This window comes from Halictus rubicundus, chromosome 5 (assembly GCF_050948215.1).
Source record: "Halictus rubicundus isolate RS-2024b chromosome 5, iyHalRubi1_principal, whole genome shotgun sequence".
NCBI classification, from domain to species: domain Eukaryota; kingdom Metazoa; phylum Arthropoda; class Insecta; order Hymenoptera; family Halictidae; genus Halictus; species Halictus rubicundus.
The window spans coordinates 4,621,019-4,646,680 of record NC_135153.1 but is presented as its reverse complement, the minus strand read 5'-3'; the positions used below and the strand labels follow the sequence as shown (position 1 = coordinate 4,646,680).

The 25,662-nt window shown below is 40.3% G+C and overlaps 1 protein-coding gene across 3 annotated transcripts in view; it reads right to left on the bottom strand.

Moving 5' to 3' along the window:
• Positions 1-25,646, bottom strand: part of LOC143353971 (ankyrin repeat and sterile alpha motif domain-containing protein 1B) — a 152,995-nt gene extending 127,349 nt beyond the window's left edge. The window contains exons 1-2 of one of the 3 annotated variants that reach the window (XM_076787601.1): positions 25,421-25,646; positions 199-279 (exon numbers count right to left, since the gene is read on the bottom strand). In XM_076787601.1, coding sequence (XP_076643716.1) covers positions 199-279; positions 25,421-25,524 — 185 coding nt within the window. In that variant the 5' untranslated portion in view covers positions 25,525-25,646. The remainder of the gene's footprint in view (positions 1-198; positions 280-25,420) is intronic. The other 2 variants (XM_076787599.1, XM_076787600.1) reach the window with 2 other exon arrangements.
• Positions 25,647-25,662: the final 16 nt, after the last annotated feature.

The window sequence follows — 25,662 nt, the reverse complement described above, 5'->3', positions numbered from 1 at the left end:
TTCCTCGAATTACCGGCAGAATGTGCTTGACATCGATTAATAGGCGATCGAAATGGAATATTAATGAGAGACGGCGACGAAAACGACTCGACGCTCGTCGAGTTCTACGGGAAACTATCGTTTCGTAAAGCGAGAATGATTAAGTAAATGGATTTGAATGAAGACAGGAACTTCGATCGGAACCGAATCGAGACGTACTTGTGACCGTTCAATGCTGCGTGATGAAGGGCGGAGTATCCACTGGCGTCCTGCACGTTAGCCCCCGGACCCCGCCGTAAGCTGCAAAACAAAGTAAAATATCTTTATAATCACGCAAACCAATTGTTTCAGTAGCAACTCTTAATTCAGATTTTCGGTAGACACCCAGCTAAACAAATCTGTTTCGAGCAAATTTTGCACAATGTTTGTATCATATTTTGCGAGCAAAAGGCGATCAATTTGGTATCAGACCTTGCTTGGAGCAGAAGTTAGTCACTATTTGACAGCAAACTTCCATGCCAAGGCCAAATCGAGGCAAAATCTTGGCTTCATTATAGAGGGCAGGCTGGTCGCACTAAGAACTTGCTTTATGAGTACATATCGGGCAAAATCGGAGTAAACCTTGCTGTAGGAGGAAAAATAGAATTTTGCTTAAACTTCTAAATTTTATAATTTCAAGTTTCATGTATTTTCAATAATTCAATTCCGTTTACCCTCCTACAGCAAGGTGTACTCACAGAACAAGGTTAGGTTCGCTCTTAGTGCGACCGACCTGCCCTCTACAACGAAGCCAATGTTTGGCCTCGATTTGCTCTTGATTTGGCATGGTATTCTGCATGTGAACTTTGCGCTCAAATACCGAGCGTAACTCGAGAACAGATGGATCGGAATTCGTAGACAAATTTTTCATGTATTTTCAATAATTCAATTCCGTTTCCCTCCTACAGCAAGGTGTACTCACAGAACAAGGTTAGGTTCGCTCTTAGTGCGACCGACCTGCCCTCTACAACGAAGCCAATGTTTGGCCTCGATTTGCTCTTGATTTGGCATGGTATTCTGCCTGTAAACTTTGCGCACAAATACCCAACCTAATTCGGAAACAGATGGATCGGAATTCGTAGACAAGTTTTTCATGTATTTTCAATAATTCAATTCCGTTTCCCTCCTACAGCAAGGTGTACTCACAGAACAAGGTTAGGTTCGCTCTTAGTGCGACCGACCTGCCCTCTACAACGAAGCCAATGTTTGGCCTCGATTTGCTCTTGATTTGGCATGGTATTCTGCATGTGAACTTTGCGCTCAAATACCGAGCGTAACTCGGGAACAGATGGATCGGAATTCGTAGACAAATTTTTCATGTATTTTCAATAATTCAATTCCGTTTCCCTCCTACAGCAAGGTGTACTCACAGAACAAGGTTAGGTTCGCTCTTAGTGCGACCGACCTGCCCTCTACAACGAAGCCAATGTTTGGCCTCGATTTGCTCTTGATTTGGCATGGTATTCTGCATGTGAACTTTGCGCTCAAATACCGAGCGTAACTCGGGAACAGATGGATCGGAATTCGTAGACAAATTTTTCATGTATTTTCAATAATTCAATTCCGTTTCCCTCCTACAGCAAGGTGTACTCACAGAACAAGGTTAGGTTCGCTCTTAGTGCGACCGACCTGCCCTCTACAACGAAGCCAATGTTTGGCCTCGATTTGCTCTTGATTTGGCATGGTATTCTGCCTGTAAACTTTGCGCACAAATGCCGAACCTAATTCGGAAACAGATGGATCGGAATTCGTAGGCAAATTTTGATGGTAAATTCATTGCAAATTGCTCACTGGCCAGATTCCCGCCAACCTTGTTGCTTTTCATGGAAACCGAGCTCGAAAGTAACAATCTGATTTTGGACTACCTACGATTACACAAAAAATGCTGTTACATTTGCAACTAACATTTTTATGCCAAGTTGTTACCTAATTATCTGATATTATTGTACCACGGTATTTTTGATTTGTAACGAGTACTCTTTAAGTTATTAATAAGAAACAACATAATATATTTTTTTATTGCAACAAAACATGAAATAATTATGTTCACACTATAAAAATGAACATAAATCTTGACGATAAAAATACAAATAGACATAAATCTTTGTAATTACAGATTTTTCAAATTCACTCGGATTCACAATTGTGGCAAACGTGTATAAATCGTGCTGCTGGGTGCATTCTTCAGAAAAATTAGGCATCGTTTGATCGAGGAACACGTGTCCTGTTGAGCTACATAATTTTCTACCGTACAGCTAATCGCAGGAAGCCAGGAAATGAGTGATTGATTCATACCGGCCGATTAGCAAACGAACCAACCAGCTGACCAACATCGTTCATCTATAATAGGACGCGTGGCAACCCGTGTGGTTATGCGGTTTGTTTCCGCAATTTAAAACTGTATGCTGGCTGGTGTAACTGATACCACTAATAATCTAGGTATTCTAGATTACCAGAAGGTCGGTTATTTTCCGCTATGACTTCTTCAAAAATTAGGGAAAAGCCGTTAGGGTTTAATATGATCTTCCTGAATATTGAAAACTGTATACGCCACCCCACTTAAAAAACATGGGGGTGGCACCCTTTGCACTGTTAACCCCTTAACATACCAATTAAGTGAAATTGGATGTAACCAAAGATACCGTTTACTCTTTAACCTATCATTTGTGTAAGCTCAACAATGAATTTATGTAAACACGTGTTTCGTAATATTTGCTGTTAAATAATGTTTCACGTTAATCTTTGTACGCTAAGGGGTTAAGAAACTCATCCCCACAATATCTTACACTTTAAAGTGCCATTTACCTATCCCATCATTGTACACCTCAAAATTTCAAGTTTCTATCTGCAATAGCTTCGGTGAAAACAGCTTGTACCACTTGAAAAGAAGGAATAATATTTTCACGGTCGACGTTCCGTTTTCAAGAAAAATCAGTTTGAAAATCCGCCGAGTTCGCGTGCTCCAGTATTTGCAGGAAGTAGAACCGGTAGATAATAAACAGACGCATCAGCCAAGTCCTATTTAAAGACCGCCAGAAAACGATTCGTCATGTTGTCGTTTTTACTTGTGCAGTCGTAAAGAAATAGTGCAAGACGGAACACAGTTGAATCCACTCATGCTACGTTTACTTGTACACGAAAAATCAAACGAAAAAATGTTATTCCTTTTCTTCGATTTGTTTCAGCGTGCACCATCCGACCGCATGTATCACGATGTCGGAAACACCCTGTATAGAATGTAGACAATTGCGGGGTACACACAGGCTGCTCATTTGAAAACTTTCCAGCCGAATATCTCGAAAAGTATGAAAGATATTAAAGAAGTGTAAAACACGCGTCCAAGGATTTCGAGGGGGAAAGAGGGGGGCAGAGCATCAGTTTTTTATTTGGGTGGCGTTTTCAAGGTCATTTGTTTTTTCAAATGGAAACCTATATTTTTTATTATGGGATCTTATTGTACGTAAGAAGACCAGCAATTTTCGTGCGATACTTTTTTTTTTTATCCACGCACTACTATCGGAGATATTGTACCTTTTTAATTTCGAGATATTCGGCTGGAAAGATTTCAAATCAACACCCTGTATAAGAAACGGAGTCAGAAGTAATCCGCCATCGCATCGGCCGGCCAAGAAATAAGAATCGGTTTAAAAGGGTAACAGAAGTCCCTCGAACATGCTAGCAGAAGACTATTTTGTGAAACCGACCCGATTGTGCAGGGTCGTCGGTAAAGATCATATAGGCCAGCGACAGCCTAGGCCCATTTCCGCAATTAGGTATTCATGTTTACCGTTGGCAACAAATAGCCGGCGGCTATATGGGTTCGCGGAGGCAAAGAATCGCGAGCAGCATCGGCGCCGCGCAGACGATTTGGTCGCACAATGGGCCCCGCGGACAGGAACAGGGAACGGGTTCACTAATGAAGCTTCCTGCATCCAACACGTGTTCTCATTACGCGCCTTTGTCGCGTATAGAGATAAACGTTCCACGCGTATCTACCCCGGCAAAAACAATGCGTACGCGCCCCGCGTGCATCCCCCCTGAAGACGAGCGCGACACCTTTCTTAGATCTGCCGATGCGATCCTTCATTATCTTCACCACCATTCACACGTCTAGACTCGAGATCAGACATGTAGGGAGATTTCTCCTAGTGTCGGGTGCGTAAGGTTCGTTTAAAATACAAATTATATGTCAAATATATTAAAAATATGTATCAATATAAATATATGCATATGTGCGGTTCGATGTACAGGGTGAGGCACCCAAGACTTTCACCGAAAATATTCTCCGTTGATTTTAGTAATACGAAAAAATTTTTCAGAAAGAAAATATTTTATTCAATAGGGCGATTATTGTGACGGAGAAGTCTTTTTTCTCTAGCTCAAAGATCATAGTCGTTTTTTTAAATGGAACGACGTATCTCGATTAGTTTAACATTATAGCTAATGAAAAGACAAATTCAACCATGTTTAATATGTTGAACTTCGAATGACCTTCGAAGGATCTTCTTTCAGTGTTTACATAAACGGAACCTTACTAGGGTACGGTAAGCACGAACATGGTCTTCGTACGTCAAGTCATGCTTTTTGAAGAATAACTCCCTCAAAGGTCATTTGAAGGTCTATATATTATACATGGTTCAATTTGCCTTTTCATTAGCTATAATTTCATTTAAAAAAAAACAACGATGACCTTGAAATATCGGAAAATATGACCTAGAGAATAATAATAATTGCTCCACTGGACCAAACATTTTTTCGTATTGCTAAAAACAATGGAGGTATTTTCGGTGAAATTCTTAGGTGTCTCAACCTGTATATCGTTTCTATAGGGTGCCCAGCATCGGTGGTACAACCGACAAGGGGGCGATTCTACACGAAAAACACAAATCGAAAATGGAGAATAAAATTTTTCATTTGAGGCCTCGTTCTCGAGAAAATCGACTTGGAATATTTAGCGAGTACGCATGTTACTCGATAGGAATCGTCTGACGCGTCTGATCATGACCAACCAATTCTACTTCCTGCATATACTAAAGCACGCGAAATCTCGATTCTCTCGAAAACAAAGCCTCAAACGAAAAAATTTCATTCATTACTATGTACTGGCTATATGCATGGGGTTTTGTCCTATATAAAATTTTTTAATTTTGTCGATTGAACTAGACAAAAAAAACGAATTCTTGTCGAAGCCAACTTGACAATGAACCAATTTTTCATAGAGCTGAAACTATTTGGTCCCAAATGTGTATCTTTTTATCTATTGGATGATTGCGAAAGTTTATGCCCGATTTTTAGAAATTCCAAGACAAGAAAAGGTAAAAATTAAGACAATAAAAATATTAGAAGAATATAGGAATATGGACACGTTCTTTTCAAATATTTAAAATTATTTCCATTAGAAATATACTTCCAATTAGCTATTTTTCCGCGTAAGAATTTTCGTAAAGACAAAACAAATTTTTATTATATTTTTCATTTAATCGATACCTACAGTTATGTAGTTGCAGAGATTTATGTATCGCCTAAAACTTTCTGAAAATCATTTTCCTCGCGTTTATAATTTTTTGATGCTAAAAGAATATTATCGTTATATTTTTATTTACATTTATATAATTATATAGCGTGACAATAATTCCACGTCCGCGATAACTAGTGAAAATAAATTCTTTAACGGGAAAAGATAATGGGTTCAATTAAAATAGGAGACGTATGAAAAAATGTTGCTGATTTTATAGTTAAATGATAAATGTCAAGAGAATACGCACCAGGGACAGTGAAATTGAAGATTATTCAACTCGTACAGTGTTTTGTGAAATTGTTTCTACACGTCTGTGACGAGATTCCGGGAAAAGGTGTCTGCGGATGTGCATTTTGAAATTGAGGAAACCGTAGGTGGTTTGCAAATGGAGTCGTAATTGTATCATTACCGTCGTTCGCATGTATCGTTGTGTTACCAGGAACACGCAATTAACGCGTCAAAACAATACCGTTGAAGACACGCCTACTATAGCCCCGCTAATGTTAAAATTTACATAACTTAACGAGCTGGTCAAAAATCCTGCGTCCTGTCGGATAAATCTAACTGGTCTTCTCGCGAACAATGTCTACCTTTTAACAGTCCGGATTGCATTTCACATTCTGCTCTTAAATTACATTATCTTTCGCATAATGGTGCACAGCTCACATTGTCATAACGAAGTCTTCAAAGATAACTCGGATATGTAACATTAGATTTACGGAGCACTAAAAGTGCGATTATTTTACATTATTTTATAAAAATGGCAAGAATATATTATGCTCAAAAAAAATTCTATTGAATAATTCCCCATAGATGAATCTTTATCCCCGTAGTTGTAGAGTTAAGGAGAAAATTAAACTCTTATACTTATAGAAAATATTCGATTAACCCTCCTATGCCTGGGTCATTCGTGACCCGTCGCAGTGGGAATAAGCTCGAGCGACTGACAATACGTACAATTTTATTCCTACATAAGACGACGCTTTTCATTTCGAAATTAGGAAATTCCCTTCTTCTCCTTCTTCCTCCGTAATACGACAAAACCCGGTCCCGAGCCATCGCCTTATATCGAAAGAAAACTGTGGTGAAATATCGGCGTGGGTCAGAAATGACTCTGGCATAGGCCTAGAACTCGCAAGAGTCCCGAAAATCGTGAACGTGATTTCTGTACGGATTATTTGAGAAATTTAGAAATTGATTGATAAGGCCACCTAAATATCTCTTCAGGTTATTGTGATGCAAAAAATGTTTGCTACCTAATGTGCATGGTGTCAATGGTGCAAATATCTGACAAGAAAATTTGTTTCCGAAAGTCATTTTTTTCGGAGTTATCAAGATCATCGGTGTTTTTTGATCTGTAACTACATTCTTTTTTATTGTATCGTGTAACTGATCACAAAATACATTCGGATATGTATAATAAGATGACCTTGAAATGACCTTGATCTTCGAAAATTTAAGTTTTAGCTAGAACTGATGTCTATCAAGATCGTAGGCCTTGACCAAGACTCTACAATCAAGAGAGTGAATGTAAATAAACATGTTTACTGTCGCAATACTGATGATACCTAACGGTGTGAAATCCCGATCTGTTTCAATGTATCTATCAGTGTATCGACGTGCTGTTTGAAATGAATTACTCCATGCAAGAGAAAGTTGATATGGTATTCATTTACGGTAAAGTTAAAAGGCCTTACTTAAAAGGACCACCCTGTACATTACACAAATATAGTATAAGAACTAATAATATTTTAGAAAAATGTTAACAAAATGGCGGATTCGGAGATAAGATCTACGTACAGATTTCGGCATCTGAGACATGCTTAATTGGTTCAAAATAAATGTAAAAAAATACAAAATTTATAAAAAAGATCCGCGTTTTGTTCGAGGGAGCACTGTAATCATCGCGTAATTCTTTGGTTTGGAACATGGCCGACCGTTTTTCCTATTGTTTAACACGATGCTGAAGAATCATCGTAGTGTATCGGTGCAGTAACGAGATGTGGACCGTTTCGCCTAACTGCATTTATTGAGAGCCACATTTTTGTGTCTCTATCAGATTTCGTAGTCTGCTCGAGCGGCCTTTACATCGTAGAGAATTAAATTGTGATCGCGCACGGACCATTTTTATGCGTTCGCTCGTGGAATTTTTATTCTGCCATAGACGGGCGTTTGTACGGACGGTGCGTCGCTTTGACAAACACGGGGATTTCGAAACGTTTGTCCACGACCAACAATTTTCAGCGAACGCTCGTCCCGGGTAAATATCATTCGCTAAAAAGTGTTATTGAATATTGTTTACGATTGTGTAACACTTTCGAGAACAACGCCGGCGAACGGAGCTCTCGGATCACAGTGACTTGTATGATCAACTGATTGTACACTTAAATTGTTCCCGTGTAACGTCGATCCCGCTATTCGGATTCCAGATCAAAAGCGGCGGAACATCCGCGAACAATCATCAATCTAATAAACCATTACCAACGAGCAATATCGCTATGACAGTGCAAGCCGGAATCCTGTTTGCGCGCCGCGGTACAGGCGGAAAATGCGACATTAATAAGGCCGATGCGTCGGAACGTTTCTAATATCGTGCGCGAGAGTAACGCGTGTGACAGTCCGAAGGACGAGGGCAAACATACATACATATTTTTACGTCTCGGTCTTCATATGACGGATACGAGAACTGAGCAAATACCGAGCCTTCGAGCGTCGGTTATGATGTGTATTAATCGAGCAAACTAAATATTGCCATCTCCTACGCGTCGTTTTCTCGCTGGCTTGGTCCCCTACGTCACCGAATTGCGAAAATAGTGTCCTCCTTTTTTTTCAGCCCACCGAATCCATTAATTTATATTTCGGAATGAGCCTTTTGCAGGCTACTCTTGACTTTTACAAACACTTTTTTTTCAAATAACGTGAGTTTCTATCGTTGTAATTATTCGTATTTTCAGTGTGGAAAATGTTTCCATTAACGATAAAGGCAAACGCAGTAACAAAACTCATCGTATGAGCCGTTTATTATGAAAGTGAGGCACCTGTAGTTTTTAAAAAATCTCATAGTGTTTCAGCTTCAAGTTAACCAGAAATTATAGTTAATTCTTCAGTTAGCATTCGAATTTTATAAATTACTATTAAATTTATGAATATAATATTGAAAGTGCGAAAGTATTTACCATGAAAGTGAGACTATTCCATTTGCTATGAATTGTTGTCTTACAATTAGTCGAGTTGCAAAGTTCCTCCATTGTACATCTACAGATAGAGATAAGGTCTACGTAGAGATAATATTTACATTAACTGCGTCGTCATTAATGATTGCGGCATAGCTTCAGACTTGATTTTCATGAGCGCTGTTCAATTTCTATAAAACTGCGCGTTTAAGGCAGTGATCGACAATTGTATGTTACAAATTTTTTAAAATGGACTTTTCCATGCAATCAGTGCCACTGTCATGTACAAATTACTTTGGTAAAACTCTTACAAAGAGAGGTGACAATGATTGGGACGTCGATTTTAATTAAACTTTTCTGGCGAAATTAGAGTCAAAATGAGCAGAAACATGTCCGAGCGTTTGCACAATACTTATTATTTATAAAAATAATTAACATTTAATTTCATGATATCCAGGAAATATCTTGATACACTAGCGAAGGTAGTAAAGTACTGAACTCGTAATCCAAGGTGACGTGTTCAAAGCTCTCTTACCATTTATCATTTTTTTTTAATTTCGTGGGTTTAAAAAATTAAAAAAAATTTGTTTACTTTCAATTTTGTATTTTTATTTGGAGTTTCAATCTTGGTTTCCCTTTTCTTTAACACTAAACCTACCAAGCACAAAATATATAAAAGTGAAACGTCTTATAGAAGGGCGAAGATTGAATTTGCTTAAACTTTGTACGATTTTCATTATAGTATGTGCTTAAATAAAGAAGTCAATTCAGTAATTTCCTATGAAAACATTTTTATAATTTTAATAATTGTGAAATAGAAAACCGGTCCTTTTTAACCGTGGTAGGTTTAGTGTTAAAAATGTTTTCTTTTTTCTGTCTTTCTAAACCTGCTACAGTGAATTCTCGATATATGTCACGAACACGGGTTTGCCAGCGTCGTGTATCGCCCAAGAGACATACCCGAGCCATGTTATGTTTACACTTCTCGGCGATCGAGACCTCTCGTCCTTCGCGGCCCTTCACGGGGTATACTCCGCGGCAGTGGGGATCATTCCGCGACGTTTATCATCCAGGTCTTGGCGACATATATGAAGAAATCACTGTATTCACATATTGGTGCAGTTGTCATTAGTGTTCTATTATCCCAACAAGTGGCGAGAGAAGTTCTCGTCCTATCGGAGTAGGGATCAAGATGGCGGACCGAAATATCCGGAAATTTTCGTCGATGGTTCACTCCGGTGCTGAACAATTTCGCGCGAAATCCCATACGGCACGGGAAAGCAGAAAACTCCGAGATTTCGCCTCGTTAACGGAAAACGTTCTGAATCGGCGTTGGCGTCGGTTCCGGCATCAAAGCGGTGCATTCAGTTTACGCAAAACAATTACGGGAACCGAAGGCCTTTCTCTGCGGAGCGGTGTAGATCAAAGGGCCGGCGGGCCGTCGTCGTCATTAAGCAACGATGTCATTAAGCTTTCAGATACCGGCACTTTAAATGATCGGGCCACGGTAACGGGACGCGTGCAGCTGCGAGAGAGAGAGAGAGAGATTATTCAAGCCTCGGGACCCGCCGCAACCGGCGGCACCGCCGTCGCCGCGGCTCTTGCGACTCTCAAGGAACCTCTAATCCATTGTAACTAAAGATCAAAAACGGGGAGAAACTGTCGATTTTACGTAGGCAAACTGTGGCCCCTGACGCGCTCGTCGAGTCAAGTGAAGGGGTGGCTCCCGAGTCTGGAAGGGGTTGGGCAAGAAAGAGAAACGAACACTCGAGGGCTCCGCGGAGTGCCCCGCTACGCTTGGAAGTTCGAGGAGCTTTTGGCCGGAAGAAGAATAGGAAAGAGCTAGCGGGGCGAGGAGGACGGCACGTGTCGGATTTCCCTGATTCTCTTTGCATGTTTCGCTCGCGCCGCGACGCTTGTCGTCGTCGTCGCCGTCGTCGTCCCTCCACGGCCCCCTTTAACTATCCTCCCGCGCGTCGCTCTTTACCGACCGAGTCGCGCTGGTATTTGTTTTCTGCGCCCTAACAACGGGCCGTCGCGGCGCGGCGCGGCGGTAGTAGCCGGCTCTCTTCAAGTCAACGACACACGGACAACTCCCCGTATGCCCTCTGCCCTGACATCGGCCCTGGGACAAGTAGCGTAGCCACACACACCGGAATACAAATTGAACGCGAGCGTCTACACACGCGAGAGAGCACATCGGGAATGGTCACAGCTCGTTCCCGCTTGACTCAAACCCCCCCCCCCCTCCAGTAGGCCAGTCGGGGACGTTTGACTCTTCCTTTCTTTCGTCCTCCGACCCTAGAGCGTCTCGCTCCACCCCCCGGGCAACTTTCGGCGTGTCTTTCTCCGTCGCGTCGGTCGCGCCGCCAGCTCGTGCCTCGTCCGCCCCATTCATCGAGTTTATCCGCTTGCCCAAGTTCCTTAATTAAACCCTGAAGATTGTCTGCAAAAAGGACATCGCCCAGTGCCCCTCGACGTCTACGAACATTACCGGATCGAGGGGACATGAAAGATACAGAGGACAGAACCGGCGCGCGGGGCACCGTTACGCCGGCGACGAAAGGGGGCCGAATGAAAGCACCGCCGCCGTCTGTCAGGCATCTATAATGGCAATTTCTTGCAGGCTTTAATCAAGACGCCGAACGATCAATGTAGCGAACGGCCGCACGCCGCAGGGATAATTGCACCCGTTGTTTTTACCGCCCACGCGGAAACCCCGAGAGAGAGAGAGAGAGAGAGAGAGAGAGAGCACCGCCGCGCTGCGCGCCTCGATGATCGCGACCGCATGAGAAACGCTCGCGCGTGGACCTACTCCAGTTCGTGGAACGGACCAAAGCAGAATAGTGTCGCATTAACGATACCTAATGGGGCTTAAGTAGATCGTGCGTTCGGATACGATGATACGCGGCGTAATAGAGTATCGCACGGGTGAAGTCGCACGAAACGATTGTTGACGTCGCGCGTCGATCGCCGGTATCGTGCGCGTTCAACGTGTTGTCGAGTACTTGAGCCGTTTATTTCGAAGGTGGCCCAAGCCCACTTGAACTTAAATTGAGATATTTAAGGGTTTGTGTTTCAATAAAATAAAAAAATGTATGTATAGGATAGCAATGTGTCATACTGCTTAAGTGTATCTAAAAGAGTTAAATTTACAGTTTCTATTAAAATAATAGCAATTGTTAAGTGAATAATACGTGTTTTCTTACCAAAAACGGAGTTAAGCCACTTTCAAAGTTAACAACCAGATTCGTTATAAAATTTGAAAGAGCCCAAGTCCGTTCGACATAATTTAAAATGCTTCAAATTGAAAAAACCATACTCAATTTACTTTATATATCTTTACAACACTTCAAAAACACAATTTATGCAATTCAGGATATTTTCTAACTACATAAATTACATAACAAGTTACTGCTCATCTACATTTTGTGTATGCAGGAGGGATTTTAAGAAGTCATGGTGCTCCAGTGGTATGTATCATAGTAAGTCCATCATGTCCTTGTATTTCGCTGTTGTAATTCATCTTATATTTTTATAAAGTGGTGTCAATACAATATTTTCGAACTTTCTTGGTTTACCCCGACGTGGTAATAATTCCAGGATTTTAAACTTTGCATTCTCGTCCTTTGATATCTTATAGAAAATTTTATATGGCAGGGACTACATACTGTCCATCTCTCAAAATCGAATTTCGATATTATCGAACCATCTCAATGGTTCATCTCTCAAAAAACGCATCCAGCATATTTTTAACCAATTTATTGTTTCTCCGTTAGAATTCTCTACCCTTTTAAAAATTGTGTCTCCAAAAAATTTTTTGTCCAAAATTATCGCATATACTCTGAATATACTTAACCGCAAATGTTATTTATGACAGCTAACTTGAAGTTGTACACGTAATTACGGGCAACAAATAATAATTGACAAATGGACTTGGGCTACTTTCAAAATAAACGGCTCACTTAATTAAACGTTCAGTTTTTTTTTGGCTGTTGAGTACCACACGAGAAAAAGCTGGACAAAATTCATGCCTCCATTAATTGTACATTATTAATTACTAGACTGCGGATCTTCGTGTAAAATAAAAATTGTTTGCATTAATTATAGGACACAGGAGCCAAATATGAATTTAGTTCTCTTTTTTGTGGTTTTAATAAGTTGTAAAAAATGTGTTGACATTGTCAAATGCTTTTAATCTTTCTGCTGTTTCAAATTACACCCGTACATTTTTGTCATAAATGCATAAAATCCGCAGTCTGTTAATTACAAACAGAACGGTTTTAGGGGTTCTTGGGGTCGTAAAATCTAATTCTGGTGCATATTAGTGATTCGCTAGAAACTTTCAGAGATCTAAAATAACAGTTATTTTTAAAATGTTTTCGGAAAAAGTCATTCAGTGAAATATCTATTTAAATGAATTTCAGATATCAATAACGCTCAGTAATATTTCCCACGAAATAAAATGTTCAAAAAATATCAAGTTTTAATATTCTGATTACGACTAACCATTTTAAACGATTAATATTTTTTGGTTACTAGTAACCAATATAAGTCACCGGAATTTTTTTCGGTTACCCGTAACCATCATCGATGACCGTAATTTTATATTCATTAACGGAAATCATTATTCACGAGAAAATAGTTTTTTGGTTACCGCATGATCAATCTCGTCGACAAAAATTTTTTACTGGTCACATTCGGTTAACATTAATGTTAACACTACTGGAGGCCTCTGAATAGAATTTTTAATCATTGTGCCGAAAGAAAAGCAGCTTTACAATCTCTTTTTGCATAATAATAGCAAAAGAAATTAGATCACATAATTGTGGGTAACTCGTTATTCTACGATTGGAGTTGCTATTGCTGTTGAAGAACTAATTAAAAAGTCCTGCGCCTTCGACCATAAACTTCAAAAAATTATAGAACAATCGCCGGTAGATAATGTGTTAAGAAAGGGGTATGAAAATATGTGAATTGAAGAATAAAATAGAAGATAGTGGAGAACAATACTTATATCAGTACGTGTAGAGTGTTTACTCGATATATGTACACGGGTCTAGCCAGAGACATTTTCTATATTATTTTCTATATTATTGATTACATTAACGTATATTTGACTGTATATTGTACAATAACGTTAACAGTAACAAATATAAACAAAACAAAACTCAATTACAATCCTCTGTAACTTATAACTAGACTGCGGATCTTTATGCATTTATAACAAAATTGAGTAGATAAAATTTGAAATTGTAGGAAAATTTTAAAAATTTCAAATGTCAATATACTGTTTCTCATCTATTAAAATTAGCAAGGGAAGAAATAACATTCCACTTGGTTTCTGTTTTTTGTAATCGATGCAGACAATTTTTATTTCGCATAAAGATATTCTGTCGGAAAGTATTCGTACACTGCCATTAATTATTATAAATCTTTTGAGTAATACTTCATAAAATTGTCATTTGCACTAGTAACAGCTTGTACATAATCTGTTCGGCGTTGAATGAATGAAACTTTTAATTAAATCTCCTGATATTTTACTCCACCTCTCTTTCAAAATCTTTTTGAGATGCTCTTTTGACTAATGTGGTATTTGCGTATCGGTTTTGCGAGTTCCCGCCATATGTGTTGTGTCGGTTTTAAATCTGATGATTGCGGGGGAGTAGGTAATGTGTGAGAGGTATATGGTCAATGTGCTTGGGACCCCGATCTTGCTGAAAATAAAATGTCTTTCCAATTTCCAATTTGTCAGTATTCCTTTTATAAATTTTCTTTTAGAATATTTAAATAAATGTATTTATCCATAATACACTCCTGTCGAGGTTCCTGGGTACTCACGGGGTATACCCCGCGCTAGCGGAGATAGTTCCGGGACAATTATAGGTTAGATATTCGGGACATTTATCGAGTAGAGACCGTATTTAACTCGAGCGAAGAAAACGCTTCGCGTGCCATGTTTGCAAGGGACGTGTTTCGTATCTTGAAATACTTTTACAATCATGGGAAATACCAAGAGAGTATATCGCAGAAAAAAGATTGCAGAGCGATTCACGTGAAAGACGGCTAAAAAAAGCTCGGAAAGCGTTTCAATGAGGACGGAAAGAGGAAGAAGAGGTTGATACCAACATTGAGGGACGGCTGCATGGCGCGGTTATGTATTGAGGACTGAACGTGAATAAGACGTGCTCTCATTTTATGCATACATGAAATATCATTCAGCAAAACTTTAGACACGCTTCTCCCTCTTTACCGTGAAGTTTCTTTACTGCAAGATTCATAAAAATGCTATTTCAAATTGCTATAAACGTACTTATACTTAACTAGGCTTTAGTATTTACTTGCTTAAATTCTTACGCGATAGAGCACGCTAGAGCGGACGTGATTGATTCTAGAACCCCGTTCGGTTTAGCATACATGAAATATCATATATTATGTAGGGGAAATCCTTTCCAAACCCCGAGTCTAATGTAAATTAACAAAATATAACAACGTAATGGGAAATATTTAATACAAAACGAAACTACTCTAAAACTAATCTAACATCCAGATGCTATATAAATTTGGAAAACAAAATGTTTCCCTAATGGAAATAATAAAAGATCACATAAAAACGGAAGAGAATTGTTATCACTAGACTGCGGATTTGTACGCAAGATAAAAATTGTCAAAGAAAGAGAAAAATAAGTGATCAAAAACGTGGAAAAAAGTTTACCCACATTCTAAAATATTTCAGTTCATTTAATGTTTGTGAAACTACAAGTAAATGAAAAACATTGAATTAATTAGAATTCGTACTAATTCGTAGAGTTTTTCAGTTTCTCTAATATTCATGGACATAAAAAAATATAACGAAATCCATTACACACTATACAGAACTGAATAAATGAAAAAACTGTGACACAACTAAAACCCGTTGAATCGGAATAATTTTTCAGTTATATAATATTTATGGAACTATAAAAGTACAACAAAATAAAATACACATTCGTATAACGTCTACGTTTACAAATTTTCATCTCATTTAGTATTCTTCTTCAGGAAATATAATTTCAAAAACCACAAAATGTCTGCTGAACTTAATCTCGAAGATAGTTAATTAAGTTTTCGATATTAATTCGAGAATCTAAAACCGGCTTCTCAAAAGACGAATTCTCTATTCGGCGGATACTACACCATTTCCACCAGATTATGATTTTCGGTGAATCGATACAATACTCGCAAACTAATAAAAGGTGACCGTTTCCAACAACGAGAATGAAATGTCGAAAACAATAACAGTAGCGTTTAGAGTGAAATATCCAGGAGAACCCCGAGTCATTGAATTACGAGGTTTTCCCCGGCACTCGAGGTCAGAGGAGCAATAAAATGTCGAGGGATAAGGGTGAACTTCTATCCCAGCCCTTTCCGGTTCTGCAGATGTGAGTGCTCGGTACGAACGCACCCTTACGCCGCGCCAGAGGCGGATAGAGTAGGCGAACTGGGCAGAGGGTGGCTAATAGTAAAACAAAGAAAGGTAGAAAGATGAGGAGAGAGACGGACGGATTCGAAATAGACGGTGGAGAAGGAGAAGGTTCAAATTGGATCGGGAGGAGAGAGAGGCTGGCGAAAGAAACAGGAACGTAGAGCAATAAAAATGAAACCCGAAAAACAACAAATCGAAAAACAACGGAACAAGACAACAGCAAACACTGGTAAAACGAAATTATAAAGAAGGGGATGGTAATGCGGCCGGCTTATAATTTTCGATATTACAGAGCAGACGTTTAGTGGAGAACTATATGATTGGTTAAACTTCACCTTGGCAACCCAGACATTTTAAACATTTTACTATATCATCCTGTACATCCTAACGAGAAAATGCCAAAAATCGAAGTTTTAAGGCGAGGAATTCACTGGTTCAAAAATTATGCGTGTTTAATTATGCCAGTTAAGTTGGTGCATCTACTGGATTCATATATAGGGAAACAAATTTACTCTAGATAGTGCATTGTTTCTACATTCTGAAAATTTCATCGAGATCAGTTAATCTAGAAAAAAATGATAGGCATCGAAAGATGTAAAAATATTTAGATTTATTACAATTGAAGGCTAAAAATCGTGAAAATCTGCGTTTTTCTTCACGATTTTAATCGTTTGTACATCATAACAAACTGATTTCGATAAAAGTATACGTATATTCAAGACGCAATTTTTAAATGTTTAACGCATATGAAAATTGTAGAAATTACTTGTCATCTAATGAACTAATTCTTTTCACTTTTTATTCACTTTTAAAAACAGTTGAAAATTTGGGATATCGAGGACGCAACAAATGCCTTATATGTAAATTATAGACACGCAGTGAATGCATAGTGATTTTTGCATATATAAGCAGAATAATTTGTTGCATCTATTCACTGTTACTATCAAAATGTTACTAAGGGGGTATTGCCCTCATTTTTAGAAAAGATCCAAAAATTACTTATCTTTATAATACATATTGAATTCAATGAAATTTTTTTCCCTTTACTTCCAGCCTTTTATCACACATAACCATAACAGTTTACCTAGATTTTGCGCAAAAATTCAAAGCAATTTCAGTTATGGATCAGATTTTAGGAAGAAATATAAAACTTGGGGGGTGGCACACCCCTTCCTTCAACGAAGAAAAACGACATAGGAAGAATAGTAATAAATGGAGGTAGATAACTCAACGGACGAGAAAAGATGAAACACGCAACCGGGGGAAGTAGATTGCGAGACGAACAAAGTGTTGTAGAAAGAATAATAGGGGAGCAGAGAAGAAGCACGACCCGTGCTGATGTCGCAAAAGGTCCTTCCTCCCGCAAACACCTTTTCGAAAAGGTGACACAGGGGTTGTCTCGAAGGGATGACCGCCCATTGGTCCGTCTCGGAACGAACACCGACCGACGCGGCGCGGCGTTCCTGTTATGGCAGAACGCCTCGGTGCCGGCTAATTATCCCCTCGTGGATCGTTTAACGCATCAATTCCTTCTTCCAGAGCAGCGGAGGACGAATACGGGCGTTACAACGAAATCGGTCGAGTGTAATTGACTCGTTGCGGGAGCCTGTAATGCTTCGATTTAACACTATCTCGTGAACGAGACAAAACTGATTTGATTGCCACGGAAGCGTGGAAAAAGGGGTCAGTATAGACACTGCACACATTCACAAGCACGCCGCGTTTTCCATCTACAGTGAATCCGTATTGTATGTCAGCAGCACGGGTCTTGATGTCGCTTATTTCCCAGGATTCTTTGATTCGCGCCGAACGTGGAAAAGGAAAGCGATGCTCACCGCCGAGGATTGTAAATAGTTTCGTCCTACATTTTATTGGTCAAAGTCACAGCGGCAAATGCTGCAGACGAGATCCTACTATTCTTTGATGCAGTGCCGAACGTAGAAAAGCACAGCGAAGCTCGAGTGGCCTCGGTCGCCGAGAAGCGTAAACGTAATACAAAAATAACAAAACTTCTTTATGTTTTCATTATTTTTTTATGGGACTTCCACCAACATATTCGTGGCATTTTTCTTTTTAATTAAAATTATACCAAATGTGATATAATTCCGATGACATTTACATGTGTAATGAACGATGAAAGTTCACTAAGTTTAATACACTAATTTTCCGTTAATATAATTGTGATGGGAAGTAACTTTCGTCGTTCATTACACAAGTAAATATCATCGGAATCATGTCATATTTGGTATCATTTCAATCAGAACAATTCCACAAATATATTGGTGAAAGTCCCATAAAAAAAATGAAAAATAAAAAAGTTGTTATTGGATTAGTAGTGGTCTCCTGGTCTCACACCAATATACCCGACCCGTATTATGTTACACTCCTCGAGCTTCTTGGCCCCTCACGGGTATACTCCGCGGTAGTGGGGATAATTCCGCGACCTTTATCATTCGGTCCTCGGCGACATATATCGCGAATTCACTGTACTCTGATCAATCCCGTTCACGGTGATGCAAAACTGTGATGTCCAAACTAATTACAATTTCTGGTGCTCGGGCACTTTCCCACTTCTTTCCGGAGCCACGAACAGACGATTGTTGCGCGTTTAAGGGGGGAGGGGGTATTCTGATTTTCGACGCCGTTTCTGCACGAACATTTCGGAATTTTTTTCAGAGAATATGTCGAACATTTTTGTAATTGGGATTTTGCACTCGCATTTACTGATATTTGAAATGCGCCTGCATGTTTTGAAAAACGCGGATCAACGGTTGACACTTACAATTTTTGCGTTCTGTAAAACGATCAATTTCTTTCTGTCTCTGTTGCGAGATGAACTTCTTTAAAATACGACGTTACCGATGAAACCTGATTTGTTGATCTGAAATGTAAAGCATGAACGGGTGATCCTAGAATACTGTATGCGACTATTTCTGAGGAGGGTTGATAGCGACATTAATAAAGTTAGTAACATAATTAAAGAACAGGCATGCCTAAAACTAGTGATGGCATGAAAAATATATTTTTACCAGTCTTCACAACAAAATTTTAGAAAATATGAGATATACCATCTTCTTCTCCCGGAGTATCGATGCGTTACTGTACTCACATTCAGCAAGCATTACGAATTCTGACATGCGGAATCCCGGTAGAGGGGGGGGGGTGTGATGGATACCATCGTACCCGAGGAACGAAGGCCTTTCCGGGAGCGGTGATTAAAATGATTGGCCAATCGAAAGTCAACAAAAGCCGGTCGAACAGAGAATAAACGCGTTCGCGGCCAATGGCACAGGAACAAGTGGCGAATCGAGGCCGCGATTAGCATCGGAAAATATTTCTGGTCCGGCGTGGCGCGCGTTGTTCGCGTCGCGTCGTTTGCACCGTGTGGTTCCGGTCGCGCATTTTATATTGCTTTCCTCTGATCTCTTGTCGAGTAGGCGGATGAGAGGAGGATGGCGAAAAGGCTGAGCGCAGCGCGACAAGAGTGACGGGCGAGACCGAGACGGAGGCAGAGAGAGAGAGAGAGAGAGAGAGGGAGAGAAAAAGAACGAAAACCATGGGAGGATGGGTAAAAAGCTTTGGCGGAAAGTTGCCGCGGGCGAGCTTTGTAGTTATGGGCAAGTTGCGCGGCTGGTGACGAGCAAAAGAGGCAATTTGTTAGAAGAGGAGACCACGCGCGTTCACCGCGTGCGATACATTTAGGAATCTCGCGCTCGGCTCTTCCTCTGTTCATCCTTCTCGCGTCCGTTTCGCCTCATCTGCTCTCGCGAGGCTCGCAGGGGAAATGGGGCACGCTTCTTGCGGCCTTTCTCCTCCATCATCCCCCCTCGCCCCTCTCACCGCTCCCCCCTCGCGTTCCATTCCTCGTGTACTCTTTCTTACCGGCGGTTTTGCTCACGAGCGACAATCAGTGTTAAAGTGCGTGAACGCACTCGAAGCACGCGTGGCCGCTTGTACACGAGGAGCACGCACCCGCGCAGCCCTCTCGAAAGCAAACGTCGTCTCCCACCACCCGTCCCGGTGCGTCCTGACTTAATTAACGAACGCGCGACGAGCGTCGACAAAGTCGCCTTTGTCGAGAAATTCGCGGGACTGGGTCAATAAAGACGCGAGGCCACCGGCTGCTTCGACTAATTGTCCCCGTCCATCAATCGCTCCATCGTCTGAACGATCCTCTTCACACAGGGTCCACGACCTTGCCGTCGTTTTTACAGATGTGCGAGAACTAGGGGTGTGCCGGCTACCCAAAAGGACGATTGTGGAAATTCGAAAATTTTGGACCTTGCTGACAACGAAAGATTTTTACGGGCCGTGATCCTATATGTGTTAAGGAACACAAAATGCATAATTACTACATACCCGGGAGATGATGGGAAAGTTATAAGGAACAAGCGTGAACTACGAAACGCAACGTTAGGTGACACGGGTCATATTTTATCGTCGCACTAATTAAAACGTATCGTATTAATTTTCTTATCGGCATACTTCCCAGCAACGAAAACGAACAAAACGAACGCTATCGTATGATAACAAACGTTAGACTCTTAGGGTACTCCAATGAAAAAGGAGAGCCGCAACTTGAATCTTCACACGCAACGAAATATCGCAACGAAATATTTTTAAATATTCTACAATTCAAATGGTATTTTTTTTTTTAGTCTAATCGTTTATTTTTTTTTTAAATATATATTTTATTCAAATATTGTCTGCCATCGCGAAAATGAAAATGGAAGTGGGTTGATTGCTAGTTCCATGTAAAATCAGTTTTATGGTTCCTTGACTATCCAGCTGATTTCCTGAATGATTTCATTCAGATACTGAATGATCGAAGAAGATAATGTAATTTTCGCGCTTCTCGCACTACACGCTATACTTAATCGATATGTCTCTTGACAGAAAAATGTCGAGATTGCCGGAGCACATTTTATGAATACAACCGCGAACTGAGATCGCTTATTCTTTGCATATTAAACACTTTCAATGCGCAGCAGTATCCAATGAAGATCGCCTTGAAATTTCGAGAATCCCGATTCAGTTAAGAGAATTCCCGAGCCGATCCGATATTTTCGGGTTCTCGCACACTTCTAGTCGTTGTATGTGGACCTCCGTTTCGATCGAACCTGCTCAATCACTTGCGATCATTCAGCCGCGCAATTACGAGATCTTCCCCGCGATTTGATCTACAATTTGCATAGATTGCGGGGAAGTTGTTTTGAACACGTGAACATCTGCGCAGCTACCTTTTACGCGTTGCAAATAGTATATATATATATATATATATATATATATATATATATATATATATATATATACGAATAACAAGATTAAACGGTAGAGGGTGATAAATGAAGTAACATTTATAGTGGCAATTTTCCAATGTTCATTGAGCGTTTTTAAAATGACACACTGTGTTGCTTGTAGGACAGACATAAATCGGGTGACTTTCTTGTCGCCATTAACACCTAGAACCTAGGCTAATATTTCACTCATTTTTGCTTTGCACTTTAAATCAAGAGACTATGTTTCATCTATAATGTCACATTTTAAAGAAGTGCATCTTATAATACAGACGGAAAGAAATCAATCGTTTTACAGTATATGAAAATAGTAATTGCATGAATTTTTATCCCGAGGAAAAATGATTCTTAGCGAATTCATGCCGCTGAATATACAAATTTACTAATGCTAAAATTAACTGAATCGTAGTTGGAAGTGGAAACTGCATTATCAAGTAACTAACTATTGTTATTAATAACGCTGATCGCTTTTGTGAACGAAATAGGTAAAACTTATGCGAAATGTACAAAATTCGCAGATTACTTACAAATACACATAACGATGCATATTATTTGAGCCGCGGAGAACATTTTCGCAAAGGAAAGAGTTACTTGAAATTGCGTCAGGAATCAGCCCTTCCAAAGAAATACAACATTTTTGGGACAGCCTGTAGAAGGATTTAATTTAAGAAATTTCGACAGTTCGAGCAACTAATGAAAAAGTAGTTGGTACGTCATGAAGATTTGAAATGGGAAAAGAAGCTTTTATTTTTACTATTATACAAGTATATTTTTAAATGCCACAGTTGTGTAGATTATTTGTAAACAAAAATACAGAAATTGCTTTAATTAGTTAACTCTGATCATCGAATTACCGGAAACAGAAAATTGACGCCGGTGTCATCGGACGAAAACTAAACGAAGTTTCAAGGTATTCAAATGACGCCTTTTAAACATCATGATGGCGGTGTTGCTAAGCTACGTTAGCTCGAACAGGATGACTAAGTTATTACGCTAAATGTTGTTTACTCCAGAACGAGTCATACACGGCTCTCTGTTTTTGCACAATCTCATCACTGTTGCCAAGGAAACTGTATCGTTCGAAGACACCTCTCTTGGCGTTGCGTTACGTAAATCGTATGAAGAATAAAATGTGTTACGACTAATGGACGGTACCGTTCCACCGTGCTCATGGAAAATGTTAAAGTTATGAAAACTTAACGACTCCCCGCCTTTCTAGAGAAGCGTATAACGGGTTATTAACTGCAGCATAATTAGGGGAACACTAATTATTGCCTATTATATTACCATTTACTACTCGATTATGGAAATTAACGCGATGAGAAAAGAACACATCCTCTCCAATTACAACCGGTCGAGCTCCTAGCTTGTTAACGCGAGACTTATCCGTACAAAGATATTTAAAGAAGCGTACGCGCAAATGATTTCCTCATCGTTTATTTCGTATAATTAACCGTTCGAGATAGAGGCGTCAATATCTTCGCATGGTCCCGGATAAGGACAAAAATATTACGGCTCGGCTGCACCGTTGCGTCGTCGTTTCGTCTGCGATCTACTATCGGGAGGTTTATCATTGACCCTTGAAAATAAATAGCTACCCACCAAATAAGCCCCTTTATCTGTCCCATAAATAGAAAATAGCCTGACTCGATAAGTCTCGTAGACGGTTCGTGCCGGTTCCAGACGCGCTACGACCCAACACATTTCTCGTTGGTTATCACCGGGATTTAATTAAATCGTTCCCCATAAAGATATCGCTAGCACAATAGCAGCTTGGCTCTGCAAAGAGACGAGCAACAACAGCCCTTTTCAAACTAACGTTCCATCCGAGGTTTATTACAACGAGCGGTGGCGGGCCGCACTTTTTAATTAATTAGATCCATTTCTCGATTACCATTTCGCAGTTTCTTTTAACGTCTTCGCCGTGACACAGTTCACGGATTGCTGAAAGTTCGACGCTCGCCGTGATGTCCACTTTCGGAAGTTTCTTTTCAACAATGGACCGCGAACTTTCGAGCGGACTTGTATCCGGACCGTTTCCGGCCAGCAGAAGCAGCTTTGCAGGCCTCCGATGCAAGAACTTTATGTTAACCGGTCTTGTTCGATGAAAAGACACGTTTCTACGGACACGGTGAAAACTGTTTTCGATTCCGAATATTCTAGTTTCCACCGAACCAGTCGCTTGAGGACCAGTCGATACAATTTATTATGTTCGTCTTATGTGACATTCATAATTGGAACAAATAAAAATGTATGCAAATTCAAAGATTATTTCATAAATTGTTTCATTTAACCCATTTGCATCATAAGAAAATATGAAAAGAAGGCCTTTATCACCAAACTTTAACTACAAAAATTACTACAAGTAAAAGAACTTCATATTTCAGCATTATAAGAAAAAATAAATTGAGCGTATATGTGCGCTCCGGTGATAGTGACGAGGAAAATGGAGCGTATATATACGCTAATGATGTAAATGGATTAATAGCCATATAAAGAAATAATGCTGTGCACGAATAAACTAAACAAACCAACAGCCAAATCAGATGTAAGAAAACGCTCATCAAATAACATTCTTCAAGTATATTATTTTAATAATAAACTGAAAATAAATAACTGGACGTACAAATTGTCTTTGTTGTGTTTGATTTTATGAATAAATTGTTTCGGAGAGAGCTACATTGTTTCTAGAGATGCGTCCGACGATGCTGGAGAATTTTCTTTAAAATTTTTTTTCTCGAGATTCCAAAATCCTGTTATTTTTTGTTTTATCTATTCACTGTCCCAAAAGGTAGGTGTTTCGTTCCGCTGTGGAACGTTCTCCTCTCGCGACTAAAGATTTGTTCGAAAAACTCTAACAATCGACAACGGCGAATCGTTGCGTGTTTGTCCGAACGCGTCTTCGTCCATCGTGCTTGAACGGGGTGATTCATGGTCACGGTGAAATCATGAATAATCACCGAACAATAACGCGCGAACGCATACGGGCGCATTATTCTCGACAGATATTCAGAGCAAGCCCGATTATGCCGGGAAAATTACCTTCCGCCCGTTCATTTCCACCTAGGAATCGTATTAAACGTGTTACACGAAAATTCCGAATTATTAAGCGTCGCGCACGAGCGCGCGGCGAGGACCCGCGAGCTCGCCCGAGCACGGTCCCAGTTTTCATAAAATACGCGCCGTAAATCCAATTACCGTCTAACAGCGCGCTACCCGCGAAAACCTCTCGCGTGATCGAAACGAAAAAAGAGAGAGAAAGAGAGGGCGCAGGAGAAGAGAGAAAAAGAAGAAGAAGAAGAAGAAGAAAAACGAAAGACGTTAATTATAACGTTCAGTGGCCCAAACAAAAAAAAAAGTTCAAAAACATCCGCCCGCGTACGATTCACTTTGGAAACGTTCCCCGCGGTTTAATTGACGCGGCGACCATACGCGGCAACAATCGACGCGATTAAAAAAAAAAACAAGAACGACCGGCGCGGGAACCGCTCGGAAATCGTCGGGATTAATTGGAAAAAAATGCGGCGATCAATCGAGCGTAGGTAATTTCACTGAGACACGGGTACCGGTACGCGTAATGACTCGTTTGATATGGTTTACATTCGGACACAGTTACCTGTGCCCGATTAACAGGCCGCTAAACGCGGAACTAAACGCGTCGTGGGCGACAGGAAATAATTCAAAACGTCCGTCGATACGGGGCACAGCGTGTGATACACAGTTTTGTCATTCGTGGCACAGAAAACGTCGCACGGGAGAAATTCGTCAGAGATCGGTGACAGATAAACGGTGATCCACGGACATGATGACAGAGAGTCCGGCCCGTTTCGCAAGGTACCAACGGGAACGATCGCGTTTCGAGCGAACACGATCGTCGGATAGGTGAAACAGAGTGCTGGAAACGGCGAAACAAGCGAGGAAAAGCAAAGTGTAGCACGGTGACACCCACCTTGCCAGTGGACCACTCCTCTTCGCTCGTTGACCCAAAATCTTCTCGACCACGGTGACATTTCCGCTTCTCGCTGCCTCGAGCAGCTCCTGATCCTTCCCCATGGTCCATTTACACCGTAATCAACGCCCGATGTTCACCTGCACACTTGTCAATTTCTGTTTTTACTACGATTACTCGCGTTTCATTGATCCAGCGTGGCCATCTTGGGCCGACTGCGTCGTCACCTCGCGGTCACTTCG